This window comes from Centroberyx affinis, unplaced genomic scaffold (genome assembly GCF_046629955.1).
Source record: "Centroberyx affinis isolate AG114_WGS23_722 - 3 ecotype Tasmania unplaced genomic scaffold, CSIRO-AGI_Caff_v1 ptg001632l_1, whole genome shotgun sequence".
NCBI classification, from domain to species: Eukaryota; Metazoa; Chordata; class Actinopteri; order Beryciformes; family Berycidae; genus Centroberyx; species Centroberyx affinis.
In genome coordinates, this window is record NW_027280069.1 from 167442 (window position 1) to 186930 (window position 19489).

Genomic DNA, 19489 nt, shown 5'->3' on the forward strand with positions numbered 1-19489 from the left:
TTATAAATGATTCCGGCTGGAGGAGTGGAGGACAATAAAGGATGCTCTCTCATAGAGGGAGCGTCTGGGACCGTCTCAGCGGGCTTGCTTACTCTTCAAGGTAAACACACATTCACTGGATATTTGCTGTACATCCCTTGTTTTGCAATATGTCTACTCATACCACGTTTTGTTTGGGAACATGCTGTGCAGCGGGGGGGTTTGGAGAGTGGGGGGTCATGCAGGGGTCGGGTAGCAGGCTGTGATGTCACCAAACAGCCGCCTGTCGTCCAACAGACGAGAGCGGAAATGCGTTGATCAAATTATACCTGATTCTTTGCTGTTCTTTATTATCTCTAACGATTATTTTGCCTTGTTACACCCTCAAAAGACTTTCCTTGTTTTCATGCTTTGGTTACATTTCACTAGCATTACAGGGCCTCTTTCCCCAGCCAGAGTCAGCATATTATTTTGTCCTTTAATATGGCCACATAAAGGACATAAAAGGGGGACAAAAGTCAGTACCACATAAAGGCAAAATTTCCATACGACAGATCTGAAAAATGTGTCCCTTTTTTAGCTGCTCTGTTAAAATATCTCATAATGCTTGAGTTGCAAATGTCAAAGACGTCTCAAGCTAAGATGTCCATTACAAAGAAACCTCATTCTTTATTCTGTGGCCCTCTTAGCCTCAGACATTCTCTTGTTTAACACAGTTGGCCACAAAAAAGCAGCATAATGCAGACGTATTGATTTGAGCGGGACCCCAGCAACCTTAGGAACTGCACAGGGGGAAAGAATTAAACAGTCGGCGAACATAACAAACACGAACACGCAGCCCTCGCCCTTTTGTGTTCCAATCCTTATGTCCTTATGTCCTTCTCCTCTGCAGGTTTTATTCTCCAACATTGAGGAGATTCTGTCCGTCCACAAAGACTTCCTGTCCATGGTGGAAGAGCTGCTGCAGCCCGACCCTCACGCTCACCATGAAGTCGGGCGCTGCTTCTTGCACTTTGTAAGTAACGCATGCCTCCGTGCCACAGCCATTCACTGAACAGAGTCCCCCTCTCACAAGTTAACTATTGACTAGTTTTAATTATTTAATTATCACCCCTTGTACAAGATCTTAAAGCTCAGATGAACTGATGCCCGCTCCGTTAACATTACCACTTTTGTCCTCTCTAGCCTGTAACCATACAGATAAACGGATGGAAGGGAATTTCTCTCCTATTTCATTATCTTTCTCAACTTCAGTGTTACGCCGGTGTGGTACCGCTGAGACGAAGATGAGATATGCCACATGTTGTCAATTTATCTCTCTGGATTTCCCATGAGCGCTGTGAAGAGCGTGCACATGTGTGATATGCTTGATAGAGCTCTGATATACTGTAGATTCCCATTATATATCATATTTCTTTGATGCGGAGCCGTGAGGCAGACTGGCATATAATAGGCTTCAAAGTTCAATAAATCTTGCTGTACTTGTGCTTGGCTCGGGGCTGGTTCTCTGCTCAGGACTTTTTGGACCTGTGGCAATCCTCCCCTCAAAGCCAGCAGGGCCCCGGTGCAGCGGCGGGCTGCTGTTTATACAGGTGAAAGAGACATGATTTAGTGGTACAGATGGTACAGTTAAGTTTACGATGAGTGACCTCATTGTGAAAATGTGATATAATTCAGAGCTTAATCTAGCATGCATGACTGATGATCATATTTCTGTCATGTCTGATCATTGCGAGACCAGAGAGATAGGACAGATTCTCTCTCTCTCTCTCTTGCCTTCTCTCTCGCTCTCTCTCTCTCTCTAACTCCTGGGAAATTTCCTTTCTCTGAAGTGATCGATTGTTGATGCTCCAGGACTTCCAAGAAGCAGTTGCACAATCTAATTTTGCTGAGGAAACACAAATAGGTAAAAACTAAGCCAACTGGACAGTGGAGTGATTGGCAAATCAAAATCCCTTGGTGATTCAGGCATGCAAATTGATTCATGCTGACCAAAGATTCCACTACTCCCTTTTGGGCCACGGTAAAAGTGATCCCCATAGCCTAAGAAAACACTCAATCTTTTTTTGGGGGGGTGTATTACAGTTAACCTCCACCTAGAACTCAAAGGTGTTTTCATAGGCGCTTGTATTTGTTGTCATGTCAGATCGTCTCTCCACATCATGAGGTTTGTCTTTCGAGGCCGAGCGGCGCGGCTGAAGACCATCCACCATCTTTGCTGCTTTGTAGTGACTTTGTTTGACTGATTTAGAGGCAGTGTGGTCTGGTCCCACTGCTGCCTCTCAAAAAGACAATGGGGTGTGACTGGCATGAGAGCCGGTTTGGAAAGTGGGCTGTCATAACGTCATATGCCTGCAAGGCAGATGACAGGATATGATTCCAACCCCCCACACACTATATATTTCATGATGAAGGGGGGTGGATGGAGAGGAATTATATTCACACTATATAATTCATAAGTCTCTTCTGTGGTCTATTTCTGCCTTTGTCTCTCTTTTTTCCTTATTTCTGCAGTCACATTTTCTGTCTGGTGTATTGTCCCGTCCTGCTCCCTTCTCATTTTATTTCCCTCTCTTTCTTTTTTCGCTCTCTTTCCCTCTCTCTCTTTCCCTTTGACTTGTATGCTCATTCCTCACACCTCTCTGTCTTGCTGTCACTCTCTCTGTCTCTGTCTCCCTCTTTCTCTTTTACCTTCTCTCTGTTATTTCTTTCCCTTTGACCCCTTCATGCTTCTTTCTCACCATCTCTTTCTTTGTGTCTTGCAGAAGAGCCGTTTCCAGATTTACGATGAGTACTGTGGGAACCATGAGAAGGCCCAGAGGCTGCTGCTGGAGCTCAATAAGATCAGGACCGTCCGGACATGTTTACTGGTGAGAGGGGCCGCCGCATTGTAAACATAATGTTACAGGTCGTAATGTGCAGGCAAAGATGTAGCGGTGCTGTAGTCGAGACACCAAACCCCGAGTCCAAGTCGAGTCCCAAGTCTTCAATGTTCGAATCAGAGTCCAGCTCCGACTCACCAAGGTCATGTCCGAGTCGAGTCTCAAGTCCTTAGTCTGAGTCTGAGCAACCGGTTTGAGTTCAAGTAATCTATGCTAAAAGAAATGAAAAAGAACACATAAAAATGTATATCTGTCACATTAAAAGCTAGTTTATTAGTTAAAATTATGACTAAGTTGTGGATTTTGGTCATTTAATTTGTTTCTTTTTGTATTTAGAAATAGGCCAAAAATGAACAAACAAATTGAAAATTAAAGCATAAAGCTATTATATCTTTTTGTATTAGTGTGTTAACAGTTTAACAGTTTTAACGTTATCCTATCAGTGGTTGTCTTGTGAGATACATTTTCATAGCCTATGTCTGCATTTAGGTGATTTGTCTACGTTTGGGCGAAATATTCTAGTTGGCGTGGGTGAAATTAAAGCATGGGACAGCAATATACTGTGTGCAGACATTTCTTTTTCTCTTTGTTTAGGTTCAGAACCAGTTTTACAGGAACCTTCATGGGGATGTGCATTTACTGTTTTTTTTCTATATTGTTAACCAACCAGATGATCAGGTACAAATTTAGGATAAGGCTGAAAAGATGTGTAGTCTGTGTCTAAGGTGATTAAGCCCAAATTCAAGTTCAAGTTTGAATCTTTGATAATAAAGTCAGAGTCCAGTCACGAGTTATCAAAATTGGGAGTCAAGTCAGCCTTGAGTCTGAGCCCAGGACTCAGAGTATTACAGCACTGGTAGACCGACACAAAGCTCACACACAGACACACACTCACAGACATACACACAGACAAACACAGCCACACACATACACACACACCAGCTGGACAGTGTAAAGCCCTGCACTGTATGTTCCAGTGTGTCTGACAGAGAGGTGGAGGCGTTGAGTGACCCTGCCCTGTGTGTGGGCGGACTCCCTCTTCCTGTCCCAACACTCTGGGAGACTCTTACTTCCACAGGGGAGCATCATGTTGCTAGAACAAAAGGATGACTACATCCCCACTGCTGGCTCAATAAACTGAGAGGTCAAGCTGCTCACTTCTTTTTCTCTGTTGCCTCTCACAGCTCTTCACTTCACGCTGTTTGCAGTCTCTTGTCCTCTGTCCATACTTTTCACTTTTTCTCGTAAGCCTTGATAGTTTGTAAAGCTAGTCCCTTTTACACCTACTCCTTTGCCTCAGAACGGCACACACTTGTTTTAAGACCTTCATAAAAAGCGCTTTGAAACGGAGACCTACAGCACTGTTACACCCCCAGAAGAACCAGTGTATGACCACAGAGTTGCTTGTATTGATTGGCCAGCATATGGCCTTTTCTTGGGCTGCAATTGATGGAGTGAGAAATGAAACACACACATGCTTGCACACGCACACACCATCAGAGAAGAGAAGTTTTAACCGAGAGCTCTATTTCTGATTTAGTGTTCCTGTGTGTCTTTGAACTCGGGGACCAGAGGAGGCAGAGATGTTAATTGAATTTGATTTAATGGAGCCTTTATAGCCTCGACCTTGTGGAGACCTAGCCTCGCATCAGGGCCATGTGGATCTCATGTTACCCTCTAACCTGCACTCGGCCTTGGGCTAATATACCTCAGGTCACCTCCCAACCCCCGCAATGACCAGGGTGGAACAAACCTCAAGTTGCCCACTAACCTCCACTAAACCTTTGGCCCACGGTGTACTACAAAGCCTGACCTGTTTTTTACACTGTAATTCAGCACCTCATCTCAATCTGTGGTGAGGAGGAGGTGAGAATAGATGTTAGCTGTTGACCTAATAACCTTTAGCTCACATTCAGTGTCACTTTGATCAGCTTAGGGCAAGGTTCATCTGTGAGTTGATGCTCTTTTCTGAGGATTTTTTCTCTCCTCTCCTCTCCTCTCCTCTCCTCTCCTCTCCTCTCCTCTCCTCCAGAACTGCATGTTGCTGGGAGGCAGAAAAAACACAGAGGTCCCACTGGAAGGTTACCTGGTAGCTCCTATTCAGAGGATCTGCAAGTACCCATTGCTGCTCAGAGTGAGTATGGCCTTGTGCATGCTAACCATGTATTATGATGATACCACACCCTTGTGCCACCTCTGTAGGGCAGCGTCTGCTCTTCTTTTCTTCCACCACCGCCTAGTCATTAGCTAGGGCTGTCCCGTCCTATTCACATCAACCTCTCCCTCGCTAATGAAACACTGCTCTCATATTCTGACACGTCTCTGCTTTAGTTCGCCCAGCACAACCACATAGCAGGAATAACACAAGACCTATCATCACCTCCCCTGCCCAGCTGAGCGCTCAGACACATGACTGCGCTCATTCATACCTGCAGACTCTGTTGTTACTTTTGAAATTTCCCTTTCCCCACGTAGAAACGTGAGCGAAATGAAATACTCTTTCAAAGACTTGTTTGAGTTAAGTGATCCGAGCTGTCCCATCTCATTCATCCAGTTAAGATCTATTAATTCACACAGGCGTACTCTAAACAGCCGGCGGCACGGGCACAGAGATGTAATAATAATAAGGGGGTAATCTGATGCTCTGCCATTTGAAGTCTTACAGCTGGAGCTGCCAAGGCCTCCTCCTCTCTGTAAAATACCACAGATAGTCATCAGTGGCTGCAGGAATATCCAGAACAGTGTAAATCTGCCCTGTTGTAGCCGACGTGCTGAAACACAGTGTTTAGACTGTAGACCCAGAGATTGCCATCGCTTTCGCTAGACCATGACATGCAGTAGCAGGGCTTTTCTATAGCTAACCACTATAGACTGTAAACTCAGAAACCGCTGGAAGGTGAGGGGGAGATGTAGGGGGAAGGTGGTGCGGACTTGAAATGGAAGCAAATAATATTTATCTTTCAGTTTTTTCATGTTGTGAAAGTTATGATTTGGAAGCAAATTCAACGGTCATTTGAATTTATGTGACTTCAAAGCAGTTTCACGTGTGTGTGTGTGTTTGCGTTTGGGCGCACACGTGTGCATGTGAAAAGTGTGTACTTCCATTGTCACAAACCGGCTCAAAGACAGAGTGGGAGGGTTGTCAATATATGTAATATGTAATGTGTGTGTGTGTGTGTGCGTGTGTGTGTGTGTTCTTTACATATTCAGGAGCTGCTGAAGAGGACCCCTAAGAAGCACAACGACTACGCTCTGGTGCAGGAGTCTCTGCAGATGATGAAGGCTGTGTGTTCTAGCATCAACGAAGCCAAGAGACAGATGGAAAAGCTGGAGGTTTTGGAAGAATGGCAGTCCCACATCGAGGGCTGGGAGGTGAGCATCACCTAGCCTCAACAATATACTGCATCTAATGACCATACTAACTTCCATATTTCTTATGATGTGTCAAATCGATTCATCCAATTTGTAATTTAAGAAAAATCTTTTAATACCATGGAATTTAGGTAGCTGTATTACATTTGCTTTAAATGGCTGTAGCGACTGTTTCTGAATGCTGTATTGTCAGAGTGAGCTTGTAGTGTTATTTTGGCCCCCGTAAGTCACTGCTCAGCTTACCCTACTAAAGCTTAAAGTCATGACTTATTTAGAGCCACTTAGCCCAATGCTAGCAATTCAACAAGAATTCCAAGTGGCGTGACTTTTACAGCCTTTTAAGCTTTTTCATTCTCTCTGGGAACAATGACTTGTATTCACAATGGCCAAATTCTTTCCGCCTGGATGAGCCTGTAGTTAAAGCGGTTCACGCTTCTTGGTGACTGATCCAATCATCATCAGGTAGACCGCAGGCCTTGGTCTGGAGGTTGCCTGATTAGTTTTCTTCCTGAGTTCTGGGATGCCTTAATAAGGGGTCAATAGGCCTAGTGGTGGCAGCAAAGGGAAAACAATGGTGGTAATTGTAAGGCAAGGACCCGGGATGCTTATGTAATTGACCTGGCTTCATGCAAAGAGGGCCTAAAGGCTTCCTGGACACATACAGACAAAGAGAACTTGATTACAGGCAGTTTGGTGAGAGACGCTGCAAATGCTGTTGATGCTGCTTCTGACTGAGTTGCAGACACAGACGCTGTTGTAATTAAATAAAACACAGGCTTTCAACTTGAGAATAAGACAAAATATGGCAGAGCATGACTACAATTACAATTACAATTTCACATTTGGCAGACGCTTTTATCCAAAGCGACTTACACATGACTAGACTTCCTCGCATGTGACCAAGATGTTCTAGCTTCTGTGTGTGTGTGTTGTTCTAGGCTAACTGACAACAGAGAGTGTGTTGCTTTAGCATAAGCAGCACATTTAGAAAGGCTGTAAGCCAGGTTTTTTGGTCCGTAGTAAAATATACCACAGAATCAAAAATAGTTGGGCGATCATTTTGACAAAAATATATATGGAATGCCTTAATAAAGACACGGCCCCAAAAATGATTCAGACTTGGTCTCATTAAGGCCTTTTATGGATACAGACAGAAAATTAGGAATTGAAAACCTTTCACAGTGTTGCACCCATTAAGTAGGAGGGAGAATCTGAATATTTCTGTTTGCAGCCAACTGCACTCAGGCTTCTCTGAGTGAAAAAATGAACAGGACAAGCTTCAAACTAGTGCCAATTAACAGCACATAGTGTTCTGAGTACATTCAGAGGTCTCGAAAACAAGTCCAATGTCTCTTTTAGCCTTTGGTGGTTTGACACATGGGCCTGTGGATACATACACACATACCAAGAACATCCAAACAAGCACACACACACACACACATATGCACACACACACACACAACCACATGCACACATACACACATACAGCTAAGAATAGTGTGATGTATCAGAATCAGGCCTAGTGTTGGGTGGGGTAACTTAACATTTACTCGGCCTGGTCCTGGCCTAAGCTACTCTGCGGTTTCCCTCGGCGCTTTTATTAATTATAAACATTAGCTCATTCTGGAGCGGGACACTCTTGCTGCTGCCCGCCAGACGCTGCAGCTCTCAATGGGATGGAACTAAGAAAGGGATTGGAGGGAAAAGAAAAAAAGAGAACTGACGGATGGTGGTGTCTTGTGTTTTGGTGTGGGTGTTTGAGGAATGGATGGAGGGATGAGGAATGATTATGAGAGCCGCTGTTTTTCCATTCTCGTTCCTCCGCCTGGGCTGATTGCTTGTTAGCGCTGACCCTCTCCACAGCTGGACGCCCTCGGGGCATCCTGGCAGGTTGGCCTCGCGTGGGAGAGACAGGGCGATGGCGCGCCGTGGTCACCATGGTGACGGCTGCCAGCGTTTGTCAGGGTGATGATTGCCAGTTGGTTAGTGTTGCAAGTGTCTGTGTTCTGTCACTGTTTACCAAAGAAATATGTTAATTTCAGAACTTAATTTAGAGTTGTGTTTAATTTCACATTCTGTTCTATTCTTTAGTTTAATTAGTATTCTTGAAGTCTACTTGAGTTGTGGAGTCTGCTTGATTTGGCTTGTTAAGTTCACAGCATTCCAGCAAACAGCTCTTATCTACAGCTAATTGACAGATGCCTCTTAGGAATCCAGTATATACTAGTCTTCCATACGACTCCACTAATTAATGGCATATCCTGCTTTGTCGTCCCCAATCCTTTCTCCTCTTCTACAGATGTTATGTCTGGCAATCCTCTGACAGTAAAAATAGAGGGATGAGATTTAGAAGAAACAGATGACTGAGGGTTTAAAGTGTTGTTTAGGCTTCAGATTGCTTCTCTGAATACCCTCTCTGTGGAGCTTTGGAACAAGAGGGACGTGAAGAGTGATAGGAAAAAGACTGCAGAGAACGAGTGAGGAGGTCTGTGCCCAAAGAAGTGTATGGTCAAGGGGTTCTGTTAAAAGTGTATGAAACAAAGGGAAGTGTCTGTTCTTCCATTAAGGAAATGCAGCTCTATAGTCTGGACCAGTGGGATGTTGCTGTTGGCCTCTTGAAGTGACCAAGAGAAGTTGGCCTTGCCATGTCTGGTGTGCACACATTTACAGGCTGCAGATTAGTTTAACATCTGGCCATGGGCTGGGGAGTAAAAGGGACCTGAAAGAGAGGGAGAGAAGAATAAAATAAGTGTGGAGGAGGGAATGGAAGAGATGGAGGAATAGATGAGGGAATAGAGAGGAGGAGAAAAAAGTGAGAGATGATCAACAGAGGAAGGAAGGGAGGAGGAAGAGAATAAAGAGGGCGAGGAGAGAAAGAAGAGGGCGAGGAGAGAAAGAAGGAAAAAGCGGGATAGGTTTTGGCCTGCCGATGTCTCCAGCAGGAGGAAATGCTTAGCACATTTTCCGGCTCTGTGCGCGCGGGGGTTATTTTTAGCTCTGAAAGGGCCGATCAAACGTGGTACATAAATCCCCAAAGCAGACAAGGTAAGGGAAAAGGCTGCACATTTTATCACTTGCAGCAGGGACCCGACCAATATGGTGACCAGGCGCAACAATGCAACACATAGTTTGACTGGACGGGATGTTATTCTATAGAAGCTATTAACGACCGTGTATTTTAAAGTCCCTCAGCAATCTACTCAGAGGAAGTCGGGAGTGTTTTTACAGACCCCTAAGAGGGGGAACAGGAAAGACTGGGCTTTGTGACCCCTCCTCCCACTAACAGACTATGCGTAATCACTCATTGGCATAGAAGTGACTTTGTAGACATACTTCTATAGTCTAGACACACTTTCTCATTGGGATGAAATGTTTACATCTAGGCTGTAAACATTCAGATATTCAGTACTTGGACTGTCTGCGGGTTACTGATTGTTCCAAGTAAACAGCATATCCCGACTAAAACCTTAGGCTCATATTCAGAATATTAATATGCATGTAAATGCTCTCACTGTATGTCAAACTGTCTATTTGTTTTACTATCTGTCTGTTTGACCTTCTGTCCACCTGTCCGTCTCCAGGGCTCCAACATCACAGATACCTGCACAGAGATGCTCATGCAGGGCGTCCTGCTGAAGATTTCAGCTGGGAACATACAGGAGAGGATTTTCTTCCTGTTCGACAAGCTGCTGGTCTACTGCAAGAAGAAAAACAGGTGTCTACACCATTTGACTTCTATTCATTGGTCTACAGATAAAAATCCACAAAGCAGAAGAAGGCATTAAATTCTCATTAGAGTGTGTATTTATTTAAGAGACAGAATAAAAAGCTTGTTTACATCCATTTCTAATCTCTAGAGTGTGTATTTATTTAAGAGACAGAATAAAAACCTTGTTTGCATCCATTTCTAATCATCCTCTATACTTGTACGGAACATTTAGAGCAAGAGCTCAATAAATAATTCAGTGCACCAGTTCCTTTACTTTTTTAAGGAAAGTGAGCTGTGCACTCCTGGAAGTATTTTGGTTCCTGTGAGAGTAAAAAGAACAGTTATGTAGCCGGGGAGACGCAGGAGACAAAGATGTGGTGGGTTTTGAACCTGGGGAAGCAGGGACATGCGGTTATCCTAGGTGGAGATCTTAATCAATTTACCTTTACACTATATTTATCTTCAACATCATTTTGTGGTGTAATTAAACCAAATAGCATGACATTTAATACGATCCAAGCAAGTTCAGTCAGGAACCTCTTGCTGGTAGCCAGCCATTGATCTGCCTCAGCTTGGTCTTCACCTTCTTCACCATTCACACACATGCTTCAGTCTGTATAAACTTCTATTTAACCAGGTCTGTGCTGCTCACACTGTGCTATTGATGCAGTTGCTGGCAATGCCGCTACCTGAATTGTGTGTGTATCTGGCTTTTTTTTTTGTTTACACAACGCCACGCCAAGCTGCCACCTGCTTGGATCTGCTTTTATGTACTGTATGGGGGGGTTTAGAGTGCACAGGTAGTGCATAAAAGCAGATCCCTTCATTGTCAAAAGCAACAAATGTATTGCCATGACATTATAAGCAGAATATGAGAGTTATCCTGACTTAATTTGGGTTATTTGTGGTAGTTGGGCCTAATTATATGCAATGAAAGAAGTGATTGAACTCTAATCATGATGACGGCGAAGACAACGTTGTGGGCTAATCGTTGTGGGTTTCTTCTCTCGATTCAAGGCGTTTAAAAAACAGCAAGGCCGCCACCGAGGGTCCTCGCTACCTGTTCAGAGGGAGAATCAACACCGAGGTGATGGAAGTGGAAAACGTGGACGATGGCACAGGTGAGCAATCCTGTAAACACATACAAAGTTTATTGTACTAAATAGTTTCATAGGTATATTCTCCCTCTCTCTCTTTCTCTCTCTCTCTCTCTCTCTCTCTCTCTCTCTCTCTCTCTCTCTCTCTCTCTCTCTCTCTCTCTCTCTCTCTCTCTCTCTAGATCCTTATCTTTTATTCCAGCACCAGTGAAATGTTTCTCTATCTTGGCAGCAGGAGTCTTGGCAGCAGGAGTTTAAAAATATGCCACAATATCCCGCATAGGCAGGCTGACAACATAGACCTTGGCCCGAATTGGTGGACAACTGTGTACTTTTATACTTTGAGGCCCGATGGAAAAATAAGATTTACCTATAAACATTTTTTTAGCCATCTATAGTTACATATCCTTGGGACAGCGCTGCCTGGTACTTGGTGAACTCAAGCGCTTGTGTCTCTTGGCCTCACATAGCCAATGATTATCATTTATATTTGTGGAAGCCATCATTTCCTCTCCAGTGGACTTAGATGGGCAGTAATATTGGGTGTTTTTGGTGAGAGATGGATGGGTTTGGGTCAGCAGAGGGAGAGGGAGGATAAACACACGAGGCAGGCGGCGGTGCAGTAACTCGTGGGTGTTCTGCGCCACAGGCTGGAGATCTCAATCTGAAATCCAGAGCGACAGGAGTTTTTTAGATCGGATTCCAACGTAATGAAAGCACCGCGACTTTTTCCCAGGCGCACACTCTCTCTGTCTGAGGTCGAAAAATGGCCGCAAGGCATACCGTGTAGAGGGCAGCATGTTGTAGATACTTTTAGATCTGATTGCAATTGATGCTTTTCGTTTGCTTTTTGATACACCCTAAGAGGGAAAAATCAGAGGTCAAGCAGGGAGACTTTTGAAGCGTTTTTAAGAAATAGAAATAGTGAGCAGATACAGAGAATATTTAACTTAACTCACTGTCAGAAGTTTATTTTCATTCTTTGGATGTTTTGACGTTCTTAACATCTATATTTGAGTCTAGGTGGAGGATCAATAGTAGCCGTCGGCTCTGGGGGAGGATTTTGAGGGCTCAGTAGTAAATAACGCTGATGGATGACTCTCTCTCTGCATGTGTGTCCACTCGTTTATCTCATTAAAGGAGAGGAGCGATAATCAATGGGGCGCTCGATGGAGAGGCTACGAGGGCCAGCACTGCAGCTCTGCTAGGCTCCTGATGGCAGTGCTGCTGGGAAAAAATTAGTTCAGGGTGTGAATGTGCACTAAGATAGAGCACATTACTCTCAATAGTTTTATAATGGATGTTGTTTATTGAAATCAAGACAGCACTGTATGAGAAATCCTGTGGGAATTTTAAAGCATTTGAAATGTGTTGTCCATGCTCTCTGGCAACTCCAGACCCTCTTGTGGTTATTCCCTCTTTTGGGTATTCTTTATCCCAGTGATTCTCAACCTTTTTCATATCGAGGACCCCTAATTTATTACACATTAGGGCCACAGAACCCCCATTTGATGAGATTTTTTCCTTCGGACACAAATCCAATAATATTCTTATTGTTAGATATGATTTTGTGCAGAATTCCATGGCTATCTGTATTGTAGGTAGAGAGATAACGGTGAAACTATGATCAAAATAGCCATTCTTCTACATTCTCTAACTTCTTATGAAATAATAAAAAAGTTTAACAATTCATCAATTTGCTGAGGACCCCCTGGGACGCCCTCAAGGACACCTGGTGGTCTGTGGACACCAGGTTGAGAACCACTGCTCTTTCCAATTCTGTATGACCCATAGCGTTGCTATCACAGCAGTGATTCGGTTCTGTTTTCTCTGAAGCAAGTCATTGGAGAACTGCTTCATGTTAGCACTGTGTTTTATGTGGTAACACTTGTTTACTCTGAACTCTGCGTCCTAACAACTCTGTTTACAATGTCATCATCGGTGCAACCACTGATTAATGGCCCTTCCCTTCAAACGTGCAAAAGCACTCCGAGCTTAAATGAGTCAAAATAGCGGATTTGTGTTGGTCCACCCCTTGCGGGGACAGAGGACTTTATAAAACAAGTGGAGTCAAGATCGTGTTTGTGTGCTCTCCTCCTGTCTTGCAGCTGACTACCATAGCAGCGGGAACATAGTGAACAACGGCTGGAAGATCCACAACACGGCCAAGAACAAGTGGTTCGTCTGCATGGCCAAGACCCCAGAGGAGAAGCAGGAGTGGCTGGAGGCCATTTTGAAAGAGAGGGAGCGAAGGAAAAGTAAGAAGGCGGCTTGGTATCTTAGTGTCAGTGTGGGACTCAATTCACTCTCATTTCAGCCAGTTTAGGAAGTTGATTTCTTGACTGAAAAAACTTGAAATTTCTTGAATGCAATATGATTATGTGAATGTATGTATGTATACTCTCAGTAAAGACCAATGAATGAAGACCAATGAATGATTTTGAAATTATTGAAAGTGAATAAATCCCAACCCTGGTTAGTATGCAGCTTGTGTGTGTAAGAGAAAGAAGAAAAAGAGAACAAATCAGAGATAAAGTGTGTGTGTGTGTGTCTGTGTGTGTGTGTGTGTGTGCTGATGTGATGTGATTTTTAAGGTGTTAAAACAGATTAGCAGGCTGATTAATTGCATCATTACTGCAGTCTATTTTTCCTACATGGCGGTAATGCATATATAATGTATAATGTGCGGAGTGTAAGATACAGATTTAGGATAACAGATTGTTTATATGTCGCCCATTTTGAAATAGTGTGTACTCACGCTCTCTCTCTCTCTCTCTCTCTCTCCCTCCCTCACCCTATAGGCCTGAGGCTGGGCATGGAGCAGGACACGTGGGTGATGGTGTCAGAGAAGGGCGAGAAGCTCTACCACCTCATGACCAAGGGACACCTCATTAAGGACCGGAAACGCAAGCTCACCACCTTCCCCAAGTGCTTCCTGGGAAGGTAGGGCTCATGCCGTCAGACTGGGCGCCGCTGAGCGTTCACAGGTTGTCATATCCTGTGTGTGGAGTCAGTGTGAGCTCTGTAAGTGTGAGGCAGTGAGTGAGCGATAAACTGGATGACTGTTCCATGGGTGTCTTAATTGGTGAGATGAACCAGAATGAATATCTAATCCTCTGTATAGATGGATAGAGTGGATTATTTTCAGGTTTCAGGATTTCTCTGTCTTTGTATTCGCTTGTTCACATGTGATGTACAGTACAGTATACGTACAGTATTAAGCTCCAGTTGACTGAATAATAGCACCTATATGCCTAATACCTTCAGAGCGGATTACACAGAACACGTTTGTATTCAAGATCAGTCTCTCTGTTCCCTCTTTCATTTCTAAATTGGCAAGGATTTCTAAAGACAGCTGGGGAGAGGGGAGCTTCAGCGCTCTCTGTTCAGGAGACTGCGTGTTATGTATATCTGCCGTCTCAGTCATGGGAAAATCAAATCCAGCCGGATTTGCCCATGAATCTTATTTAAGGATTATTAGTGTGGTGTCTAGGGACGGCTCGGCCATTGAAGGCCAGTCATGAATCACAGGGAGATATCCGTCTGCGGCCCCGCTGACCGCTCGCTTTCTCCCTCACCATGTTGGATTACAGTAAGCCCTCCGCTCAGGAATCCATGAGGTAACTACCGTAGAGGGGCCATTACGCTAGAGGGCAGCTGTGCATGTGTGTGTGTGTGTGTGTGTGTGTGTGTGTGTGTGTGTGTGAAATCAAATGAGTGTGGGTATGTGTGTGCGCTCCTACACTACCAGTCAAAAGTTTGGACACACCTGATTGAATGTAGTGTTTTTCATTATCTTAAAGCCATTTTGATCTAAAGGCTTATGCTTAAATGCTTGAAATTAGTTTTTTAGACAAATCTAAATAGTGAAGTTGATGCCTATGTATGAATTTCTTTCCAAAGCCTTTGTCTTTCCATCAAGGCAAAGGGCTTTAAAGAATCTAAAATATAAGATAGTTTTGCTGTGTTCAATACCTTTTTGGTCACTGCATAATTCCATTTGTGTTATTCATAGTTTTGATGTAAAGACAAGCGTGTGTCCAAACTTTTGACTGATAGTGTATGTCATCGTGTATTTGTGTTTTCACAGCTACATTAGTGCACCTTCCAGGTTCACTTTTGATGCGTCTAACATGTCTATATATTCTGCCTTTGCTGATAGGTAAGAATTTTTCATGGTTGCTGTCCCCCAAATCTTATCTTTCAGCAATTTTAAATTATGTATGAGTGTTTTCCCTCCTTTTCTGAATGTACTCAGTGCTTCTTCTTTCAGTATTTTGCTTTCATCACATTAGACATAGATGTCTTTCCTATGTATAAGTATATTTTACCCCAGGGTTCACCAGCTTGCCAGGTTTTCACAAAAGTGAAACGGTAAAAGAGTTAGGCTGAAGCCGGTTTATCTTGCCCAGGCTCTAATCCTGTAATGGGAAACACGGCTTGCATTCAGCTGTGCTGCTCTAGCAATCTATTTCAAAATCGGATAATTGGAGGGCATGGACTGCTAACTCCAATCATCGACATACGTGAGTTCCTGTCTCTCCGTCGTATTACCAACCAGAACCACCTGATCCTCAAACTCCCCACCGTTATATAATGTACTGTTTTTTTTATTAAGCCTGAAAGCACTTTACAGTAAATCTTGATGGGATATCCCACCTCTTGCTCTCCAAAGCCGTGAGAGAGCAGAGACCTCAAACCTCAATTCTTCTGTGTATCCCTCATATTGAACAAGATCTGAGTGCACAGTCTCACTCTTTTGTTCTACATCTACTAACTGTAATCTGCTTTCCACATTATAGACCTATGGCTGGTTGTGAGAATGAGAGTTTGACACCATCTTGTGAACATGGCTGGATCAGAGTCATAAAATCTACATTCAGATGGTTGTAGCTGTGGAGTTCTGCCTGTTTGAGACTGCAGATTGTATTTGACAGCCAACAGCCTATTTTATAGAGTGATGACACCGTGTAACGCATACAGTTTAAAGAGAGTTAGGAATAAAATCAGATAGTTTCACAAGACAGCCTTGGTCGGATGTTATTTCCGCTGTAGTTTTCTCTTGATTCTCGAAAAGCCTCAACAAGTTTGTCTTGAAAACGCCCCACTTCAGTTCAGAATGACCCGTGTTTTCCATTTGTTTTAAAATTTTTACAGAGATGTTTTGACTGGTAATAATCGCGCTCAAATCACTGCAGCTTAAACAGTCATTTCAACATCCCTGTTATTTTTAAAAGCGTGGAGAGAAAAAAGCGACCAGAAAGTCCAATTGGACATAGTTGTGGCCAAGTTACATGGCATGGTGGTTTGGAATGGGGAGTAACTTTCTCCTTTGGTCCATGCAGACAATACCAGATCCCTCGCGGTCTGGAGGAGGAATGGATCTGTCAGCTAAAAAGATTAAAGGGATCAAACCTTGGTCATAAGTGGGTGCCTGGTTGACTTTAGGAGATCATAAGGTGAGCAAGCAGCTCAAGGTAGCTACAACCTCTCAGAAGCCCTATGAAAGCCTATCCGTCTTCGTACAACTTGGCTAACACCTGGATGACCACTTGTGGATGAAAAGACATGTATAGCCCCTCAGCACTTCCCTTGTCTGAGATGTTTTTCGAGATGATCATCTGTAGGCGTGATTGGAGAATTGGAACCAGCATGGTATGTCTCCTGATGAAAGCCACATTGCCTATGGCTCAGACGCAGCCCACTCTCTCCATTGTGAAATGTTTTTTTCTTTATTCTCTCTGCACGCCTCCCCTTTCTCTTTTTGATTCCTCGAGGCCCAGAGCTATTTCTGGGTCTTGAACTCCGCCCCTTTAAACGGTAGAATCTTATTTGTGGTTTGGTCGCTGCGACAGTATAATTCATCTTAGAAAATGCCTGTGGCAGACACCTCCATCCGGCTGTTATCAGCCCATCCTAAACGTGGAATACATACTGAAAAAGGGTTATATCTTTTACATATATGACAGACAATGGTGTTGGTCTATTGTGATAGGTGTTGGTGAAAGGTCTTTTTTAATAGGTCAACAAAAAGGTTACACATCCTTTGAGGAATGCCCACCTCTGTCATCCTCTACTGTCCTCCTTGACATGACCTGGGTCACCTTTTGCTGTAGTGCAAACTGATCCTGCACAATGTTGTATATTGTAAAAGAAGGTAACAATGCTGTGAGCCATTGCTCTATCAACATAAACAACATAAACAACATAAACATCAAATATACTAAATCCTGAAAGAAACCTCTGCTGGTTGTCAGATAGTAGGGTTTGTATTTACATGTGGGTCGAACAGCTTGAAACTGTTCATTGCCCAAGTGACCCTTATCTGCCCAAGGCCATGAGAACTATGTAGTCAAAACGTTCAGGGTGTTGTTTTTTCTCTCCATGACTAAGGTGCAGGGGTTGACAAATTGACATTGTTATCGACCCGTGTTTTTCCCCTGTGGTCTGTCGCAGAGAGAAAGGACGTCAAGGATGAGAGGCAAAGGCTGAAAGATGTGGGATGTGTGTGTGTGTGTGTTGGGTGTCAGGGGGCGGATGGGTGGTGTATTTGGTCAGTTGTTTCTCCAAAAAACTTTTCTAACCCCTGACGGCCCTCCTGATGGCTCCACAGTAACACCCGACCGCCTCCATCATGAGCTGGAAGGGCAGACCACAGAATTCCACTGGTGCTGCCGGCCATGTTTGTTTGGCTTCTGTGGGGAGACAGGACATCAAGGATGTAATCAGATAGGCTACTGCTGCTCTCCCTGTTCTCTCCATTCGGTCCTCTCTCTCTCTCTCTCTCTCTCTCTCTTTCCTTCTCTCTCTTTTGTTCTCTATCGCTCTCTCTATCTCTCTTCCTCTCTCTCTCTGAATCACTGAATTATAGAGAATTATCCCATTTAGCCCATTTGGGTCGGCAGAAGATTGGATGCCGTGTTTGTTATTCCAGCGGTTGTGTTTGTTTCCTCTTCCCAGTTGTAAATGATACACAGCAAAAATTATCTCACATTTTCAAGTGAGAGCCATTAAATACTCTTGGATTTGATGGTGTTCACATTGTGTGTCTAAAATAAATAAAGTTAAAGTTAGAACAAGACAAAACAGATGAACTAAGCCCTGCTGGTTGTTTTAACAAACAGATGTGGCCCCCAACAGTAAATAAATCATGTCGCTTTGCCAAGACAGTGTTTGTTGCCATAGTCACATCAGTTTAGAGTAAATGTTATTCGTAGTAAGTCATGAAGGCTCTCTGGAATGGTGGTAAAGGTCTTTCTGCCCCCAGTCTTAGTTCTAGGTTCCTGTATTTCCAGATTATCAAGGAGAAATACACTCCTTCCTCCATCAATCTGTTGACTTTATGTTCTTGTAGAGTTGCTTTGATAGCAATTCAGCCTTGTAGCTGTTTGAAGATGAAGTAAAAGGTTTATACTTTTTTACTGGGTTTTAGTTGGGTCTACTGTGTGTTTGTTGTTTCATGTTTGAGTGAGTGTATGCTACTATATCAGTGCTGTTTTGTGTGTCCCCAGTGAGCTTGTGTCTTGGCTGATGGACATCGGTGAGACAGGCAACCCAGAGGAAGGGGTTCACCTGGGACAAGCTCTGCTGGAGAATGGCATCATCCACCATGGTAGGTCTCCTTCTCCTCCTAAAATCTTAGTTTCTACAGTCAATACAAATGCTTGCCATTGCCTGGCCTAACTTCTAGCTTTGTCAAGTCAAGGCTTTATCAAGTCAAGTCAAGGCTTTATTGTCCCACAATGGGAAATTTGGTTGCAGTCAGGACCAAACAACAACACAACCGATACCTTAGAAAAACAATAACAACACAATAAAGAAACATCAAACAGTAAGAGACAATAAAAAGAAGGACAGTGGGGCAAAAAACAAACATTACCTGAGCTCACTAAAAATGCAACTAAGATTAATAAGAGCAATGAACCAATAGTAGCCATGGCTAATAAATAAATAAGTGGGAATAGCTGTGCAAAACTGCAAACTGCGGCAAGCATCATGTGTGCAAATTCAGCACATCAATAGCTGTGCAATTGAAAGAAACTCTTTTTGTCCTATGGGGCATGACTATTATACCGTTGGTGTAGAGTGTGATGTGTTGATGTCGACTAAATGTTCCTCATTCAACTAGTTAAGAGTTTCACAACAATAATTTCACTCTCCAGCTGGAATCTACAATGTAGCTGCAGCTGTCTTACTTATGTCTTAGCAGGTGTCCCTTTTAAACACTCCCTTGACACATTGTTTAGGTAAGGGATTATAAATATTAATCTCTTCTTGCCCTAATGTTTGTGCAAGATTGGTTCAATGGCTGCTCTGTGGCTTTGGATAAGAAGTGTGCAATGCGTTTAGTGCATGAGGCTTAAGCTGGTTAATGCATCGCATTCACAGTAAATGGTGCGTACTGCTCTGTATGTATTTTTCCTGAAAAGACCGGGGCTCCCGGCCAACTT

At 43.5% G+C, this 19489-nt stretch overlaps 1 protein-coding gene across 4 annotated transcripts in view; it reads left to right on the plus strand.

Moving 5' to 3' along the window:
• Positions 1-19489, plus strand: part of prex2 (phosphatidylinositol-3,4,5-trisphosphate-dependent Rac exchange factor 2) — a 97145-nt gene that overhangs the window by 18324 nt on the left and 59332 nt on the right. For all 4 annotated transcript variants that reach the window (XM_071528188.1, XM_071528186.1, XM_071528189.1 and 1 more), the window contains exons 3-11: positions 872-994; positions 2745-2849; positions 4894-4995; positions 6072-6233; positions 9815-9948; positions 10960-11063; positions 13148-13297; positions 13841-13982; positions 18551-18651. In XM_071528188.1, coding sequence (XP_071384289.1) covers positions 872-994; positions 2745-2849; positions 4894-4995; positions 6072-6233; positions 9815-9948; positions 10960-11063; positions 13148-13297; positions 13841-13982; positions 18551-18651 — 1123 coding nt within the window. The remainder of the gene's footprint in view (positions 1-871; positions 995-2744; positions 2850-4893; positions 4996-6071; positions 6234-9814; positions 9949-10959; positions 11064-13147; positions 13298-13840; positions 13983-18550; positions 18652-19489) is intronic.